The 19,436-nt window shown below is 40.8% G+C and overlaps 1 protein-coding gene across 8 annotated transcripts; it reads right to left on the reverse strand.

Moving 5' to 3' along the window:
* Positions 1–134: 134 nt before the first annotated feature.
* On the reverse strand, positions 135–18,897 carry LOC126040292 (uncharacterized). 8 transcript variants are annotated; one of them, XM_049804398.1, is made up of 10 exons: positions 18,811–18,863; positions 11,900–11,967; positions 10,066–10,234; positions 8,541–8,803; positions 7,674–7,753; positions 6,795–6,873; positions 5,188–5,234; positions 3,585–3,705; positions 2,486–2,672; positions 135–2,157 (listed from the first exon to the last, which is right to left on the reverse strand). In XM_049804398.1, the coding sequence occupies exons 4-10, from the start codon at positions 8,701–8,703 to the stop codon at positions 1,467–1,469; spliced, it is 1,368 nt and encodes a 455-aa protein (XP_049660355.1). In that variant the 5' UTR covers positions 8,704–8,803; positions 10,066–10,234; positions 11,900–11,967; positions 18,811–18,863; the 3' UTR covers positions 135–1,466. The 8 variants fall into 8 exon arrangements, with proteins under 8 accessions (XP_049660355.1, XP_049660385.1, XP_049660337.1 ...); XM_049804428.1 differs by lacking the exon at positions 18,811–18,863 and having other exon boundaries at positions 135–1,911; positions 11,900–13,388; XM_049804380.1 differs by lacking the exon at positions 18,811–18,863 and having other exon boundaries at positions 11,900–13,387.
* Between the last annotated feature and the right edge of the window lie 539 nt (positions 18,898–19,436).

The raw sequence follows: 19,436 nt of genomic DNA on the forward strand, positions 1-19,436 counted from the left end.
CTGGGGCTTGTTGGAGCGTGTTCCTTCTTCAGAAAGGTAAGTTCTTTGTTCAGTCAGTTTGAAAACAGAAATACATACTTTAAATTCATGAAAGCTCAGAAAACGAGCACACACTGATATGAAATGCAGCAGGCTTTATTCATACAGCAGCATACAATCCTCTCTGTTTCCAAACAAAGGTCACGGAAAGTCCAAATAACTCTTAAGTAGCTTTTTGCAAACTCATCTGTAATTTTCCTGTTGAATTTGTGTTACAGCTACTTGTGAAGAGATGACAAAAGTATCAGTAACTACTCTCACTTATAATTCATTATTCCTATGAAACTTTTGAAAAGTGATCTTTTCAAATATTCAGAAGTATTAAATGACACTTTCCAGTAATTTCAAACATTGGCATCTCTTTTTACAGATGGCTGAATTTCAGTCAGAAGGCCAGTATCTTAGTAACTTCTGTGGAAATAAATGCTTGAAACACTGGACAACACTATCTTTCAAAAAAAAGCACTTTTTCTTTTCAACAAAGAAAAACCATGGATGAACTCAGGATTTACTAGTATAGAGGGGAAGTGTGTAAAATATACTACATCTGTTGACAAAACAGAGAGAGATGGAGTTGGAAAAGCAGAAATCCCTTTGTGACTAAAATCTGAGTTACCAGTCAGCTTATGTTTTGTGCCGTTCCTTGTCAAGCCTTCCTCTTTATTTTTCCAACAGAGTGTCAAATCCTTTTGATCCTATGCTCGGTCATTAAACCTAGCATTTACTGGGCAACTATTTTGTTCTTTCAGGTGTAATGCACTTCCTCTGGTCTAATGCTGCACGTGATTTTCAGGGGGGACTTGTGGTTTCACTTCCTCAGGGTTAGATGCAATCTTTGAATCTTATAGATTTCACTTGCTAATTTGTCTGTTGGGTTTCTTCTTTGTTATAGGCCATCTCACGTTGCAAACACTCTTTCAGGAAAATAAAACCTTAACAATCATAGAAAAATGTTGCCATTAAGATTCGTCAAATCCCTCAAATGTCACCATAACGTGCGCAAACTCGATTCAAATGCAGTTTTATGGGTGCGTATTTATTTCTTACCCCAGCGCAAAATGGGCAAGCTTTGCACCTGAAACAGCAGTTATGGAGCCAGTAGGGGTTACCTGTAGTTCAGACTTTCAAGGCAGCGTCAGCCACTGCAATTTGAAAGGATATTGACTGACCAGAAGAAAAACTAACAAAAAGAGCAGCATTCCAACAAGCTCCTCTCAGAAATTGCAACTTACATGCAAGTTGTTACTTAAATATATGTCAGGTTTTGGTCACATTGTAAAAAAATCTGTTCACAGCAAGTACAAGAAGGTTTAATATTTTTTTTTCCCAGTGCGCTGACAGGAAACTGAAGACGGTTGCAAGCAGTTGGTTTACCACCTACTGGCACGCTGGTGGAAATTTATTCTTTTGCTTTGCAATTGAAGTGATCACAAGCTATCAAACTCCATTTGCCAGAATGAGATCTCGCAGAAGCTGGACAAAGGTTTACCCCCAATGAGCAGCAGCACATTGGTATCGCTGCTAACTTCACCTACCGCAGTCGCGTGCTGACAGTCGGTTCCCTCCTCTTCTCCCTCAATCTGAGCAGCAGCAAAAGTCTCTTTTTCTGACGAGACAAACAGACGGAGAGTCTTGTCCTTTGACAAAATGTTCGTTGCTCTGTTCGAGTCTAGTTCTGCCTCTGACGTGGTCTGAAGTGCACAAAAGCCCCCTGGCTCCAGAGGCAAGCTAAAGGTTTTCATTTCAATTGCATTGCTTTCCTCGTTGCTGAACGCTCGGTATGCAGGCTGCTGACGGAAGTAGCTACAAAAGTGAGTGTGCTTCGGGATGGTCACCAGCTGGTGATGGTCTTTCTGCTTACTCTTCCAGTGGCTGGGGAATGTATTAGTGAAATCTGAGGTAGTTTGGAAATCAACACCAATTCCTAAGACGCAGTGATACATTTTAGGAGAAAAGTTTGCCTTTGTAGTACTACTAAGCTTCTTCCATGTCTGTGTATGGAAATGATACTTCCAGAGGTCGTCATTAGGACTGGAATTTGAAATCCCTCCACCAAAAATCAGCATAGAGTCTTTGAAGACTATTGAAGCATGACCTACTACTGGAGGAGGTCCTTTGCTAAATATAAGAGAAACCAGCAGTTAAGGGGAGATCAACAAGAAACTAACACTGATTTTAGCCTTTTTCTTTTGACTCAGAAGAATGACTGCTAAACAGCTGCATTGGGACATCAAAATTACACTGCTGACAGCTGCTTCAATGTGTTGCCAACAGCTCTTCCAAGCAAAGCCAACAGGAGCCCAGGGATGGCAGCAGTACTGCCTTGATGTGAACAATTCCTACAATCGCCAAAAGGGCAACATCTCCCTCTCTGCCTCCACGCAGTATCAAATGGTAAGATTAATTCTCTCTCTGTTAATTTAGTGTAACAAATAGCATAGTTTACCTTGTTCTGATGTTGGACCAGCTGCTGCTTACAAAATCCCACTTCCATAAGTCCTTCTGTTCACTCAGCCCCATCAGTCCGCCAAAGAGGTACATGCCTGTATGATAAACCACTGCTGAATGGCCATGCCGGGGTCCTGGGCCAGTATTGTGAGATGAGGTGGTAACACACAACCATTTTCTTGTATCTGAAAGCAAAATACTAATTTATAGATGTACTAAATTTACCCTTGTATTTGAGAAGGGACATTTCAAGAACAAAGTAACTATTCGGTTGGAGAATATGGGTTTCTGCTCTAAGCTTATCATAAGTAAGTTAACAGCTTAATACTGACACTGAAAAAGTGCATTTAAAAAAATCAGTTTTGAAATAAACTTTTAATGAAAATGTCAAATGCTATATGACAGATGCCGTGGAATTTTTATTTTCAGAGCAGTTTTTCCTACAGCTTTGTTAATTCATTAACTCTGACACAGAAGGATAATTTCCTGGCTGTAAGAGGGAAAAATCAGTCAACAAAAACATTCCTTCATTAATGTCTCTGCTTACTCTCCCTGTGAGGGAATGAAGGATGAGGTAAACCCATCATTCATTTCAAAATAGTGACTGAATTGCCACCAGATAACAAAAGTTGCCCATTTAGGAAGTCTCTGGGAATCATCTGGTGTGCAGCCACCAGATTAGTGATGAATATGCTAACGAAACCATCTCCTGTCAGGTTTGGCTCCTGACGGTCAGTTCTAGATTTGAGATTCAAAAGGTGGCATCAATAGGCTGAAGTCAGGGTCTCTGCTGCATCTGAAAGTTTTTGGTAATCCTTGAAGAATTTAGTGAATAGCGAAAAAACCATTGTCCTTGATTTTCAGCTCTAAAACTGGCAAATACTGCAAAACTTCTTCCAGTATAATACGGTCTAATTCATTTCAGCTGGATATTAATTTAATTGACAGAATTCATAATTAAATACTGCCAAACAGAAGGCAAAACTAACTTACAACATTTCTACTGATAAGAATTTTCTTAACAGAGCAAGCCATGCTTTCCTGCAGCAGTCATTATTTTACACTGGATCAAAACCTTATCATGCTTTTTAATTTACCAAAATGGAAAGTCCAAAACTCCCGTGAAACGCCTCTGATGTCAAAGTATCCCCCGTAGATGTACATGCTGGCATGGTACACTACTGCACTGTGACCTTTTCTGTTAGCTGGTGCTGAGCTCTAAACCAGTTTAATAATAAGACAAAAAACTGTTAACAGATCAAGTTGTATCAGTAGCAATGTCTATCTTGGGAATATTCCCAAGTAATGAAAACCACGGCTTTGGGTTGTGTTAAAATTTGAAAATACAGAATAAATCTACCACTGAAGACATGTATGGATGCAAATACAAACCATTCTTAAATCTAAGCAGCCCTCCCTTTTTAAGTCCACCACAATATCACACGCCTAGAGCCTCCCCCTCTCTGCACTCACATCAGTAGTACTGCTTTCACAACTACTGCTAGGCATAGTTTCGGGACATGTCGTAAATATATCGGGCAACTCTGGGGAATATAATAAGGGGATGTCGCCCTTTCCACCATCAGGCACAGCCTTTCCACCCTGAGGAAACCTTGGTCCCAGGAGCAACTCTCAGTCACTTTGCTTGGTGTGGATTTGTCCCACCACAAGTCCTAAGCTGCGCCCAGAGCCTCGGCAGGAACCAGGTGGTTCCCACTGCGTCCGCAGCAGCTTTCGGTGCTGCTGAGACTCGTGGACCCGCACCTGGGGAGGCCCAGCTAAAGCTGAAACAAAACATAAGGCAAGTGTTTGGTTTTCTTCGTTCGCTCTTCTTTGGTTGTTTCTTCTCAAACAGCCCATTTTGGTGGGGGAGGCAGGGGAAGCCATGTTCTCTATATTCAATTTCAGATAATTACAAGAAACCATTTACTCCTATATGTATGTAAGAAGGAGTTGAGATGTAATGCCATCATATTTGTTGTACATTAACAAAATTTCATCAACCATATAACACCTTTTTTTTTACCCCACAAATGACCCCGCAGTTCCAAACTTTCTTTTGACTCCTCCACCAAACACGGGTAACCACAGTAGTAACTGTGTCGCATCTTAACAAATTTTTTGTGCAATTTCACAATGTAGTAACATTGTGAGGATGAAGTTTCAATAGCAAAAATGAGTCATTCTTTACATGTAGTGATATAAAACCAATCTCTTAAGACCAAGACATAAATGCTTCCACTGAGGTTTCATTTAGAAGTGGCAGTAACTTGGTGAGTCCATGTGTTCAGACTGAAGAAATGAAAAATGCTGCAGCACTTCACATTTCAAAATTTATTAGTGTGACTGCCAATCTGTTTTCACAACCCTACTTTTGAAAGCACAGACTTCATGTATGGTTGCAATATTCCATTTAAAATTAGTTTTCTTGATAAGGGTTTCAGAAAAACAGAGGCAGTAGTAGAGGGGAGGACTTAACTTCTTATATAGGACTTAAAATTTAACAGCAGTATTTTTAAACACTGTTTTAAAGAAGGAAAAAGCCTTAGTTACTGAAAGTGCAAAGAAATAAAGTATAGCCACATGTCTCTGAAGAGATGAGATTGGAACTGTTTGGGGGAACATATTTCAAAGCAATCTGTTTAATCAACAAAGCAACAGGCATTTGATTCACACATTCACCACTTCCTGGCTCCTTACCTCAGTCTCTGCTGGTACGTTACGGCACTCTGTCCATCTTGCAGAATCTAGGGGATTGTTTTAATAAAGCGCAGTTTATATCCCAGACCACAAGAGGACACTCCTCCAACATTGATTTTTCAAATTACAGAACCAATTTTCAAGTAAGTCTCATCCTGGTGTTTTCCACTGACAAGGATGAAGAAATCTGCTTCCCACTAAGACAGCAGTACTAAGAGACTTACAGAAGTTGTAGTTTAAATAGTTTTTCCTGTATCCTTATCTGATACTGAATCATGGACATACCATACTGTATTTCCTGTTTCCTACGAGTGAATTTTACAATGCAGAAATAACGTGTGATTTTCAGCATGTCCTGAACTTGCAGAATCCCCAGATTTACCAATGGATGTATGGTATGGCTCCTCCTATTTATGTAAACCTTATAACAACCTTATTTTTCTTGTTCCTTTCCACAGATCCCTTAAAAGTAGTCCTCAAAGAACAGTCAGAAATCACTGATCTATGAACACCATGAAGGAGAGGAAATACTAGATACCCAGCACCAGAGGTAGAATAAGAAAGCAGTACAAGCTTACATTGTCAAAAGCTATACTTGCCAGGAAAGATTTTAAATAACGACCATCAAAAAACTAGACACGCAACAAATTTTGAATAACTCATTCCCAATTTTCATTGATAAGTACTGTGAGTAATAAGATGCTTTCCTCTATGAAATATATTCTATCTGAGGATATCTGTTCTTTCAGCAGGTATTTCAGAGAAATGGTAGAAAACAAAGAAAGGATTAAAAAAACCCCATTGATTTAAGGTTGCATAGTGAAGTAGCAAAAGAATCCAGGAAACTTAAATCTTGGTCTTGCCACAAGATTTACTAGCTCAAAGAGACATCAATTTCTCTCTCTCTCCCTTCCCCCCCCCCCCCCTCCATCTGACATCAAAATAAGAAGCCGTTACTATACACAGTATTTCCAAAGGGAGAATATATAGTGTATGACACGGCTATTAGAATATTATGCTTTTATTAGAATACACACTTAAGAGATCCCAAATGTTTGTTTTTAGGGAAGAAAAAAAAAACATGTTATGAAATGCTGGTGTTCATTTCCCACCTTCTTCTTTAATTTTACTTGTTTTTTCCTGTTCCATCATTGTTGTTGTCAGCTTATGTTATTTCTTTAGTAAAAATACAAAATGAGATATACTTTTCTGATCTACTTTCTCCCATAATAAAACAAAGAACTTGGTTTAAAAAATTTATGTAACATAAGGAAAAAACTTGAAATATTATATGTAATAATTATTGAGTTTTATGAACAAACAGTAAACTTCGGAGGGAGAGGGGAAGGAATGGAAATTCTGAGACCTTAAAATATGTAAAACTTTCCCATAAAATACTTTCTAATTAAAGTAAGAGCTGACTCTTTGATAGCTTAACAGCCTAATTTTAGGGTGGAAATATGCACACAGTTTTATACACATTACTTCTTGTAAAGTCTAGGGAAGGCTATGTTACAAACAGCAGAAAACAGTTTGGTTCTTACTATTTATTAGTACCTATGGACTTGGAATATCCTATGGAAAAGATTGGCTATTGTGTATCATACCAATGTCATATATCCAGAGAGGAGATTTTGCTTGCGTGAAAGCAGAATCCACCATCCCACCAAAAATATACAGGGTGCCCTGCAAAATGCAAAAATACTTGACGCTTACAACCAGGCATATAGCATAAAAATAATTTTTAAAACAATTCTTAAATGGAAAGGCTGCCATCACCAAAATATAGTTAACGATAATGCATATGATGATCTATTAACAATTCAAGAGGCAATGACAAAAAGCCACCAACTTTTAATCATGTCTTTATCCTCTCCCAGGAGGAAACTCCGATGAACGTTCTGCTATTTTAACGTGGATGGCATTCCAGAACCACTCACTTCCTCGTCAATCTGGGACAGCTTGAGGGATGCAGATCTGGCGCTCTCGGAGGCGTAGTTCAGGTAATATTAGGTTATGCATGTTTATAGAAACATTTCATTGCATTACAGCTTCTGATAGCCTAAATTCTGTTTTCCCCTCACACGCAAAGCTGTAATTCTTATTTGCCTTCACTCCCCCGTCCCTCTTCTATGCAAGTTCTTAAGTGAATGTTTTTATGCTGTAGCTTATCATGCAAATGAATTCAGAGCAACTGTTACAACTATACAACTAAGTCAAAGACTGTGCTGCCAAGGTCTTTATTTTGTATTACTATTATGTACTGAGCATTGACTGAGGAAATCGGGGAGCTGCACACTGCTGCAAAGCTAAACTACTATGACTTTATTCAAAAAGGTTTCAAAACATTGGTACAGCTACATCCAGATTTGCACTGACATAAAAGTATTTTCTGGGTATAGTATTTCAGTACATAATAATCTATAGCATTTCATTGTATAATAGGAAATAATGTCAGGATACAGGCAATATAATTGGTCTATTACCTTATAAGCCACCATTGAATGTTCTTCCAGTTCTTCTGGACCATCTCTTGAGCAATCCAGCATTTCCCATTCATTTTTCACTACAAAACAAAGTTGAAGTTAAGACAGCAGTGCACTTAACACATAAACATTAGGGAAAAGGTGGAAAGATCAACTTTGAATCTGGCTGCGCTGCCGGTCAATGGGGGAAAATGAAGCATTTTGTCATCTTTCTTCTCTGTTAGTTCAGAAAACTAAGGCACTTCCCCCAAAATTCAATATGTGCATTTTTCTATTTAGCAACTTAAATGTAATAGAACTTGATCTCGTTACTGCTTTTATTTTAATGTTATACTGTTACCTACAACAAAACGCAACTATTCCATGAGCATGAACCCCAGCACAATTCTATATTTTATTCCTGGGACAAAAATTGAACAGGGAACACCATACATTAAGTCAAAAAACACAAAGGGTCATATTTGATACTGCATTATTAATACAATCCTACAAGGTATTGTATTCATGTGTTCCCTTTGTGCACTTTTACATGCATAAACTATTCCCTTGTTAAAAGAGTCAAGAAATCTATGTCTTTGATATCTCTTACTAGAACTAGGATATTTTAAATGACTCAGTATTTCTGGTCAAAAAAAAAAAAAAAAAAAAAAAAAAAAGGAACTGAACTGAAATCTAAACTTTCTGGGACACCTGCAAAAGGAACAAACACACACCCTTTGCCTGATGAACAAAATGCAGTTTATCCATCATTTGGATGGAGAGACATTAAATGGGAATAATCTGTTAACTACGGAGTATCCCCAATTTCATGATGACTGGGTGTAGAATCTCTTTAATCCTAACATACAAGTGAAGAGGCAAAGTTACCTATGTTGTATCTCCAAAAATCCCTAAGACTGGTGGTGTTCCGCCCTCCATAGAGATAAACAAATCCTCTGCAAATAATGCAAGCGTGTTTATATCGATCACAGGGAGAGGGCTTCTTTTGGGGTGCAGATTTCCAATCACAGCGTGCAGTTTTTCCTTTCATGATGACAACTAGGATCTTATCCAAGTATCAACTTGCAAAGGACAGCCATGTCAGGGGAGGGTCCCAAAATATCAGGGACAGGGCTTAAACGCTGCTTCGTCTGTAAAAAGACAAAAAATACTTTCAGGTTAAAAAAAAAAAGATTAAAAAATAAAAGATTAAAAAAAAGAAAAGTCTCTCCCTTACAATAAAAAGTTACTCTGTTTTCTTTTCATTCCCACCAAAAGCAATCTGTCAGTTTTGGCCATCTGTGAAAATATGCTAACTGAAGTAAAGCATTTGAAATGCTAACTCTCAGACTCTTATATCAGCGAGACTGGGACAGGAACACTCCTGGAGCTGAAAGTTTTCCAAAGAATGTCCGTGAGCTGAAGTGATGAACTCCAATACCCTACATTTGCAACATGGTAGAAGCCGAGGTTTGGTCTTTTTCACCACTAAAGAGTACTTAAAACAAACCTGTACTTAAAATAAAATTCGGAAAAAGTGAATTTACAGATGGAAGTAATGCATTAGCAGTTGTCCACAATTTATTTAGACCTTCATCTGTAAAACGGCTGAAATTAGGATGCAGCTGGAAAAAATGACACCATCCCTTCACTTGCCACAAGATGTCACTGTGTTCTGCGAAGACAGAAGTACCAGGAACAGCATTCCTCTGTTAATCGTCTTAAAAATATATCATGGCCACTGTTTTGAAGTAAGATTGTTTCACGAAGCACAAAAGAAAAAAAAAAAACAAAATCAGCATTAGGCCAAATTCTGGGATTTGTGTTGGTAATGTGTCTGAGGTGACACATGTCACCAAATGAGGTGACGAAGTCTCCCAATTCCAAGATTATTTCAGTGAAAGCCTGATTTCAGACCTACTGAGGACCTAGGATGGAAATTGATAGGTAACAGTCCATCAGTACGGACACACTGTTAACTCTTAAGTACTGCAGAGTAATGCCTGTTCTTCCACAGTTACACTGTTTTCCACATTTAATTTCTCTAGTTTAAGTATGCATGTATTTAGCCTCCCAGTGGATAGAGTCATGTAACTCTCAGCTCCACATAATGATCATGCACCAAATCCATTCTTCTGATCTGAGACAATTTCCAAAGATAAATGTGATAAACCTATGCCTACTTGGCCCAATTATTTCTAATTAAAAAAACCCAAACAAACAACAGACATATCAAATTTGCCCTGGATGTACAGCAATAAAACCATTTCCATTCACAGAGGACTTTCGTTACAGCTGCTGCCCACAGCCTTCCTGAGCAAAGCAGTGACAAGGCTGGAAACTTTCCCTTTATCTCTTCAGAAATGGAATGACAGTAACGAAGCTTTTACAAAGCCTGGTCATTTCATGTCACCAGCAGCAGTGTAGGCAGGCACTGGGGCCATTCACCAACTTCCAGCTTAGTGCATCGGGGCCTTCAGCCGGTGTGTGCCGAGTAGCCCTTGTGCTACTCAAAGGCTATCTTCTTTGAAGAGATGCCTTAGATTAAAAGTTTCAGTTTCCCAGGTTAATTCACAAGGACCCTGCAAAAAAGCAGCAACGCTGCTGTCAGATCAGAAACCACTTCCAGGTAAAGTCTGAAATGTAAATTGTTTCCTGCAAATGGTAATTTAAACTTTCTTTAGGACAGAACAGTTACTTAGAAATACAGCAATGACCAGGTTAGGTTAAACAAAGCCCTCTTCTTCAGATCTACATGTAGGTATTTTTACTATATGCATTGCCATAGTATAACTTAAGACATATGAACTGTGCCTTCAAGTTCATTGTATAAAACTGTATTTAGCAAGATATATGCCAGTGAAGGTCAACATAAGCACTGTTCATCCTGTGCATATCTGATTACAGGACAAGAGGGTATGTACAGAGACTACAAAGTATTTAGATCCCCATCAAAAGTTGCTGTGTTATAAAAAGTAAAGAGTGATGTTCTCTCATCGTGCAACGATGAACATGCAGTTAAATACAAAAGAAAAAAAAATACTGTAAAATGTTTCTGTAAAACCAGTTTATATGTCCATAAACATACTGAGTAATAGTGGCCAGCTATTTATTTTCCCATGTACTTCTATAATAAGCCTTCCTTTTTATTTTTTCCCTCAGAATCCTGCATGTCTTCCGTTTCACTGCTGCACTGGAAGCAACATTTTTGTTTCACAGAGAGTTTTCAGCACTCTGCTTCTATGCCAACATCCCTTGTCTGGAGAGGTTATATATCAAGTAGCACAAAAGCACACCCCCTTCTTCAAACGTTTTCTCCTGTATTCGAGGATACCCTTGTTTCTGAAAGCCTGGATTTGTCCCAGGCAAATTCACGAGCTATCTGTCCCTCCACCCCTGAACAACAAGGATCCTCATTGTCCCTTCACATCATCTCCTTCCTCAAGGCTCTAGCAGATGAGCCCTGGCAGATCAGCTGAAATGTGACTGCTCTGGTTTGCTGCTCCACCAGGTGTAGAGGTAAGATGTGTGTCCAAAACTCAGTCAGTCCAGTTCACAGCCTGCCGCGCTGCATATAGTGGCCATTCCCAGGTGGCCCCTGCTGTAGAAAGTACCTGTCAGCAAAGTGCCAATGTAAAATCTGGGAGGAAGGAAGGCCTTTACACCTTAAATTACCATTTAAGCAGACAGACCATCTGGAGTGATCTGGAGATGCTGATGCTCTGGAGCTGAGTCTGCAGAACTAGCTCATGTGTAGAGGTCTTCAAGCGCTCACTGCGTGCTGCTTCAAAAGCTCAAGGCCAGAATAGCAGTAGTCTCCCATACTGGTAGAAAATTAAGACTGGTACCTACTCAACTCCCTCTTTAAAATCAGATTGGCTCCATGAAGCTTGTGCTGAGCTGGTGACAGAAAGCCTAGCTGACCTCTGGCCAGTACCACACATGGTATGAAGTGCTTTTTGTAGCGTGCGTATTATCCCAGGGCCCTGCATTTTCTGGGGTATCACCAATTCTACTGTCCTAAAAATACCAACTGAACTGTAGCCTAGTACTGACCTCTCTCTCTGTTAAATGTATACGAAGTTAGGACACAGCCTTTATAAAATATGAACAGCTTAACTGTTACTTTGATTCCTGAAATCAAAATAGACACAATGAGACAACACGCTAGAGTGAGATGTTTCACATAGTAAATATTCTATTTGCAAAAGGTGTATATTTTCACGATATATGCAATTTGTACTTACCACTATTTATTCCCAAAGGAAGTGAGCCCAGGAAGTGTTTACAAGATGAATCCTTACTGCATCCCTCTCTTCAGGTAATTACAGAGAAGTCCAAGGGAGGTTGCACATAATTTGAGGAAAAACAAAGGTTACAGTAAAAGGACCTATAGAAGATACAGTCATATTTCATATTTTTATATATATTTCATATTAATATGAAATGCACGTATCTAATTTATCATCCAATTTATCTCTATAATGGATCATTTGTAAGACTGGAATATATTCAGTGACAAAAACATGCTAGAGAATCTCTTGCAGCATATTCTGGCTAGACTAGCTATTCAGTTGTGTTAATCTTGTTTATGCAAGCCAGTATTGTAAGCTATTACTACAGAAAACTGAAGTATATTCTTTGTATGTTTTCTCTGAAAGAATACAAGATTGGCAGCATTTACAAAGGTGTGCATTTCTCTTTTCTAGGGGAATTAGCAGCTATGAAGTAGTGACGCATCATAGGTGTGTAAGTCCATAATACTTTATGGCATGCCATTGAAAAGGGAAAAGCAGCTGAAGTCATGAAACATGGTTTCTCTCCCTAACTCTGCCAAGCTTTTGTGTAACCATAGACAATTCATTTATTTACTTCCACAGTTAAATGGGGACAAGACGCCTCCTTAGCAAAACACTTCAAATTTGCTGATGCAGTGCTGTGTGAGAGTGCCCAGGTGAAATAATTTAATGTGAAAAAGGTAAGAGGTTTCTGCTAATAATACTTTACAAAGGTAAAATATTCTTGTCCCCTTGACTTTTTTTTCCCCAGCTATAAAACTGGTTATTCCTCTTCCTACATGCTTGTTTGTTATTCTTCCTACAAACCTTGCCTCCGATTATACAAACATTCCGAGAAGACAGCCCTGATTTCATACAGTAGATTAGCCACAAAATCCTGTCCACTTATCTACCCCAGCTGAACTCTGTGTAATGCAGGTGAGCAGGATGGGATAACAAAAGGCCAATCTGGGATTAACTGAATGGGTGTCTCTTCCCAGTCACACCTTCTGAGCATCAACTGACCCTTGTGAATCACGGCCATTTAGTCTCTCAGGGTAAAGCATTCTTGGAAGAAGACCTACAGTCGTTTAAACAGATCAGTTTAACAAATTGCTTCATTTCAGAGTTGAGAAAAAAAACGTGTTCAAAGTTAATCTTGAATCTTGCCTTTCATCACTGGTATTTTAAATTACAAACTTGACTCCTTGATTGCTTTTCTATAGAACCAGACTCACCAAAGTTCATCTACCACCTACCTTAACAGTCCCATTTCTAAAGAAAAACTGCTACTCTTCTGAGAACAATGTCACCAAGCAATATCTTCTGTGTGATGCAACACTGACCCCAGCTTCAACTTGGTACAAGCAAGATCAATTATCCAATAGGAAGCTCTAACTTCAGCAGAATTTCCAAAAAAATACCCAAAAAGACAACTCAGAACATTTTTATCCAACTTTTTTTTTCCAAAACAGCTGTAGCACACAAAAAAATGGCTGCTGCTCTCCAAACTCTTCTGCTATTTCATTCTAAAAATAACTCCTGTGCAATCAATCCCAATTGTTAAATGGCTGGAGGAGCTGTAAAACGAGGACCTGAAGAGCTGCAATTAGCATGGTAACTATAGCACAGAGTGCTTATCAATTAATGGCGCCACACTACTGTTTCATAATACAAATAATTCAGGAAATGTAGAAAGACAGGAATTACTTCAGGAAATGTAGTTTATATGTTCATTATGTAATTATTTATATTTCTATTAGATGTGGTTTCTCAGACAAATGATTTATTTATTTAAAGTATTACTTAAATAGATCTTCATCAAAGCTTTTTTCTACCTCGGTCCCCTGATTCATTTCCATCTGTTTTCAATATACTCAGGAAAGTTTCAGATCTAAAAGGATCGAGCCTTTTGAAATATAATGAGATATGAAACCACTCATATTGGGGGGGGGGGGGGAGAAGTAAGATTTGTTGTTGTTGTTAATGACCCAGTTTTCTGGTGCAGAACACTGTATTCTCTTATTAGGCAACTTGACGTTTTACTGCTCTTCAAAAATAATAACAGATCTTCCCAATTCTACTTATCTTAGAAACCTTTGCTTTAGTGATGGTTTTATTGTAATGCTTGTCCCAATGGGTCTGCCTGCATGGATAGGGAGGAAACTTTGACTGAAGACTTGCAAGGCTGTTACAAAGTTTTAAAAACAAAACCACTTTGTTCAGAATAGTTTAGAGGGCAGAGGTTTTTTTCAGTATATCGCATTTATTTGCAATGCTTTACTATGTGTGATAAATTTTAGTATCCTCAGGTTTGCTATTTTATTATTTCCTAAATTCAAGTTATTATGAACTGCTTCTGGGGGGGGCCACCCCCACCCCCTTTTTTTTTTTTTCAGAGATGCTCAGCTTCAGAATTTGAACCTGAAAGTCCAGAATGGCTCTAGGAATATAAGGTATCTGTAATATTTCTGTATTATTAGAATATTGAATTGAAATAAGGCCCTTGCTTTGCTATGTAGTGTAAAACATGCAGTTACTACATGACTGAGCTTGCAACTGAAGTAGTCAAGACAAAAGGAAGGAGATGGAAGACGGTATTTCTTCTTACAGGGGGAAGCTGAAGGACAGAAAGAGGATTTGTAAAATGACAAAGCAAAGCAGGGGACAGAGCTCTATCCTGATTTCAGAGTTCAGAAAAATGACAGGTACTTTGAAGTAAAACAATAACACCCCTGCTGTCTTTATAAAGCTTAGACCGGACATACCAAAAACGTATGGAAAATCTGAAAGGCTTTTATATTGAGTAACTCTTATTTGAATTTTAACAAGTTTAGGGTAGTACTCTTAAACACTATCACTGTTACGTTTCAGTGCTTCAGAACACTTTTTGTAGTGAACAGGTATTTCAAAGGAGGTAACTCTTCTAAAACAGTCATGTATAATTACAGTTTCTATACACTGTAAACCTATAGGTGTAACTACTACTTCTGGAGTGTGCAGCCCTAGACCACTGAGGGCACTGGCACCTTTACTGCAGAACAGATGAAAGCATCACGAATATCCCCTTGTGAACAGCTGTCTGCCTGTTTCTGGAGCTCTGCAGGTAAGGTATTGCGTTTCTTTAATTCAGATAACATTAATAATAAAGCTCTAATTTCAAAATTCCAGAATAAATTTATATGTTTGCATATAATTCCAAAATTAAATTTTTTAAATTGACATTATTAATGTATTCTCTTTTGGTTTTTCTCTAGAAGCTTTCACCCAGAAAAGAAATCCTTTATGTTCATTACTAGGTAGCACTACTCCATCTCTATTACCAAGTGAGTTTTTAAGTAGTAATAAATATAAGAATCCATTAAATAAAGTAGTATAAATATATCCAGTTTTATTTTCTATGTGCTAGGTATATTTCTCATTCTTAAGTAAACAAATACAGCTTGGTTTGGAGTGATACAGTAAATATTTCATCTATTTCCCAAATGTGGTAGAGGAGGTGGTATCTGGAAAAAAGAAATTCAGTACTTAAAATATTTCTGGGATTGTTACATCTTGATATACACCTCTAGTATATGAATCAGGAAATGGCCTTTGCCACTGTATTGAATTAAGTTTTATGGTACAGACAAAAAATAAATACATCTATACTACCTTACTTTCATAGCTTATTTTTCCTCAGTAAATTAAAATTTCAAGTATTGGGTTTTGTTTGGGGTTTTTTTTGCTTTTGTTCTTTTTTAAGAACAAGGCCTTTTTATAAAGAAAAATTAGAACATATAGTTTTGAGTAGTAGATCTCCCCAGGTAATCTGTTAATTATGATTTCCAGCACTGCAATTAATCATTTGACTGCAACCCAATTTTGAATGAAGTTTCTGAGAAAGAGCTTCCTGAAATACATATCTGTAGGTGGCACAAGTACAGCATGTTATGGACATATAAATCCACTGCACCAGCCATGCCTTTATGCGGATAATCAATGTTTGCATGGGTTTTATTTATTTTTGGTCCTTAACAGACTATTTACTTCAGAAATCTAATCTGCTTTTCAAATCTTATTTAGGGTCTTGTTGGTGACGCCATCCATAGGCGTGTCAAGAGCTCAGTCTCTGTCATGGTCTTACCATATAACTGGGACAGATGCCCTGACTGTAAAGTGTCACTGCAGCAAGATGGCTGAGACAAACAGGTAATTTTTCATGTTCTAGATATGGCAGAGGGAGGAAAAATACAACTCCTGGTCCTCACACTTCAAGATAAAAGAAATGAGAAACTCCCACCATCTTCACAGGGCACTCTAAGATGTACTTGGCCTTTTACCCTTTCCTTGGAAGTAATTTGTACTGTCACCACTGGAAACAGGTCATTTCAATACATGGGTCATCACCCCTTCCCCCCAGAAACAGCAGTTTTCAGTGTTCCTAGAAGGCATCATTTGGGGATTTCACAAAAACTTACTAGTTGGATTCTTTCAAGATACAGTAGGTTGATGCCCTGGAAATTCACTGCAATAAATCTGTACTTAGGTGTGACTGAATGCATCTTCTTGACAGCTCATGACCTACTGCTGAAGCAACTTCAAAATACTTTATTTCTTAGGGGATACCCTACTTGTGCTAATTCACAAAATTTTCTAGGTTAGGAAGAAAGACTCTGGTTGACAAAGGAGTCAGTGGCTGCCCAGCCTGCCTACTCTCTTCAGGCATGAATTAGAGTACTATAGTATATACTTGACAGCTGAGAGTATATCAGTGAAAAGCTGTTATCTTCCATTAAAAAAAAAAAAGTATGCACTGAATTTTACTCGGTTGCTCTTTATCTTCCCTGACTGAGGAAAAGGAACATCTAATAAAACACTCAGCCACACTTACAACTTAATGCCACACTTCATGGAAGACAGACAATGTGTTTTTCTTGTCTCCAAGACATTTTGCCCTTAAACGAATGTGGAACAATGGGATAAAGAAGACATACAAGGTTATGAGAACAGCAGAAGCTGTAGCTTGAAGAAATATGAGAGAGGAAAGAGAGGGCATTTGGCAATGAGAATAATAAAATGTTCCAGCTGGCAAATATTAAAACATCCAGATACCATGTTAGAATCAGTATGAATTTAGATTACACGGTACGGAAGAAGTCATGAGAGACTTGCGTGAGAAAGAATCAGATGGCACAACTAGAAAGACTGTCAGTAATGACTGGAGGAAAAACAGAGTACAAAAAGGATCTTTTATAGGGAAGATGAATTTACACAGTCAGGTGAAAGATGGTTGCATAAAAACAGATGATACAATTCATAGCTGGAACAGATTGCACAGAGAGGAATAGCTGGATTTTAGTCTGGCAAGGAAAACAAAGGTGTCAGGCAGGCAAACGGCAATAATAATCGTGATGGTTCACAATAACCTTGATGCCAAGAGTTACTGGGCTGCACCAGCAAATGGAAAAAAACCAAACCCACGTAATTTCAATATATAAAGGGGACAGAAAGCATGTGAGTAACTTTACACATACACGTTGTCGCTCCAAATTCAAATGGAATTACTCATGTGAATAAAACCAGTGATATGCATGAGCCTGCACAATGTAGCCTAGATACCAGAGCAAAAGAAGGACCAACTCCTTTGTTAGAAGCCTGAAAAAATGTTTTGCAAGCTGTTTTCATATTCAGAATCCTAATGACAGGGTCCATTTTTGACTAGAGCCTGGCTTTCTGAAAAATCCTCACTCCCAGCTAACGTGGTCCAGTATTCATCCCAAGCCAGATGCACTTTGGCTTGGGTTTTGGATGGTTGCATTTCTTTGTCTTTTGCTCGGTAGAAGGCATTTTGTTGCTTTATGCTCTTTGATTGTGGAAAAGAGAACGAGCAAAAGGAGGCTGGTGAATCTCCTAAACTGGAAGTGAGCAAAGAAGAGCTCTGGCTGGCCCTGCCACAGACCTTCCTGCGCAGCATCACGGAAGCCACAGGTCCCCTTTCCCCAGCGGTCTCCTGTCTGCAGAGCGCTGACGCTGCTTCCTTCCTTTCATCTGCTTTGTTTCCTTTGGTAACTTTGGACGAAAGCAACTTTCCGTACAACTGCACACAGCTGTAACAACAGCAGCGTTGTACAACAGCACGCCGGTGCGTACCGAAAGGCTGCGTAAGCGCTCCCCGTGATGCTGTGCCGTGCATTAGAGCCGGCCGGTGCCCTCACCGCCTTCCTTCCCTCTGCTCCCCTTCTCCGGGCGGCAGCGCCCACCTCTCGGGTGCTGGCTTCTCGGCGGGCACCGCGGCCGCTCTGGCTGCAGCAGGTGCCGCTGGGGCCCACAGCCCCAGCCGCTGCGCCCCTGACCCGGGCAGGCCTCACCTCCGCACCTCCCCTCCTCTCCTCTCCTCTCCAGGTGCTGCCCATCACCACCTCAGCTGGGCCTTGCTCCTGACAGGACACGGAACAAAAAAAAACCCAAAAAACCCAGAAAAAACCAAACCCAAAAGGGAGGAAAAACAAGAGTCTCCTGAGGCGGCATCCCAGCCCGGCTGCACCCACTGCCTGCCCTCAGGTTTGCCCTCACAGGGGACGCCATACCCCGCGCACCCTCCACCCCAGGCACTAAACGGGGACACACAGACACCCACCCACACACACACCCACACCCCCGGAGGGGGAGGGACCCTCCTCCCGCAGCCCCCGGGCGGCCCGCAGCGGGGCGGGAGCGAAGAAGGCCGCCAGCCCCTCAGCCTTCGGAGGCCGCCGCCGGGCGCAGCGTGAGGCGAGGGGCGCTGCCGCGGGCGGGCCTGTCCCGCTTGGCCGGCAGCACCCGGGAGCGAAACCCCCTCCCCGGGGCAGCAGCCGGGCGCCGCCGCCCGCCTCCTTCCCCCTCCCCGGGCTCCCCCTCACCTCCCGAGGGCGGCGGCGCCGGCGGCGAGCGGCCGGGCGTGAGGCGCGGCCCCCGCCCCGAGCCTGCGCGGCGAAGGCGGCGGCGGCCGGAGGGGCGCGGGCGCCGCCGGGCGTGGAAGCGGCTCGGTGTGCGGCCGGCCGGCCGGCCGCCCGTGCCGCTGCCGCCGCTCGTCCCTCGGGTGGGGACGGGCTCCGGGAGGAGCTGGTGGGCGTCGCGGCCCTGGCGGCCCCGCCGTGAGCGGGGGGCAGGACCGGATCGGCCTGCCGGCGGGGTCCCCTCCGGGGGCGGCGGGCGGTGCGGGAGGCGGAGGCCGCGGCGGGCGGTGCGGGGTGCCGCGGGCTGGCTGCGCTGCCGGGAGGGAGGAACGAGCCGCAGCCCTTTACTGCCGTGGCATAGCCCTGCTAGTCAGGAGGAGGGACGTACGGAATCTCGTTTCTGGCCTGAACGCAGCCAGAAACAAACTTTTTTTTTTTTTTTTTTTTTTTTGTTAATTGGTGGTGGTGGTGGGAAGGGGAAGCACGGAGAGTGGTTGTTTCTGCGCTCAGTTCCAAGCCCTTTTAAGTCAGCGTTTAGCCCAAAGATCCCTCTCTACGCTTGTTTCTGAGCCGCGGCCCCAGTGCTTGCT

Source organism: Accipiter gentilis, chromosome 1, assembly GCF_929443795.1.
Source record: "Accipiter gentilis chromosome 1, bAccGen1.1, whole genome shotgun sequence".
In the NCBI taxonomy this organism is placed as follows: domain Eukaryota; kingdom Metazoa; phylum Chordata; class Aves; order Accipitriformes; family Accipitridae; genus Astur; species Astur gentilis.

Excerpts from the sequence above, each read along its gene's own strand:
- LOC126040292 (XM_049804408.1), bottom strand. The coding sequence starts at position 8,703 with ATGAAAGGAAAAACTGCACGCTGTGATTGGAAATCTGCACCCCAAAAG. Across the intron at positions 6,874-7,673 it reads ATTCAATGGTGGCTTATAAG|GGCACCCTGTATATTTTTGG; the intron begins GTAATAGACCAA and ends TGCATTTTGCAG. Across the intron at positions 2,158-2,485 it reads TGGTCCAACATCAGAACAAG|CAAAGGACCTCCTCCAGTAG; the intron begins GTAAACTATGCT and ends TCTTATATTTAG.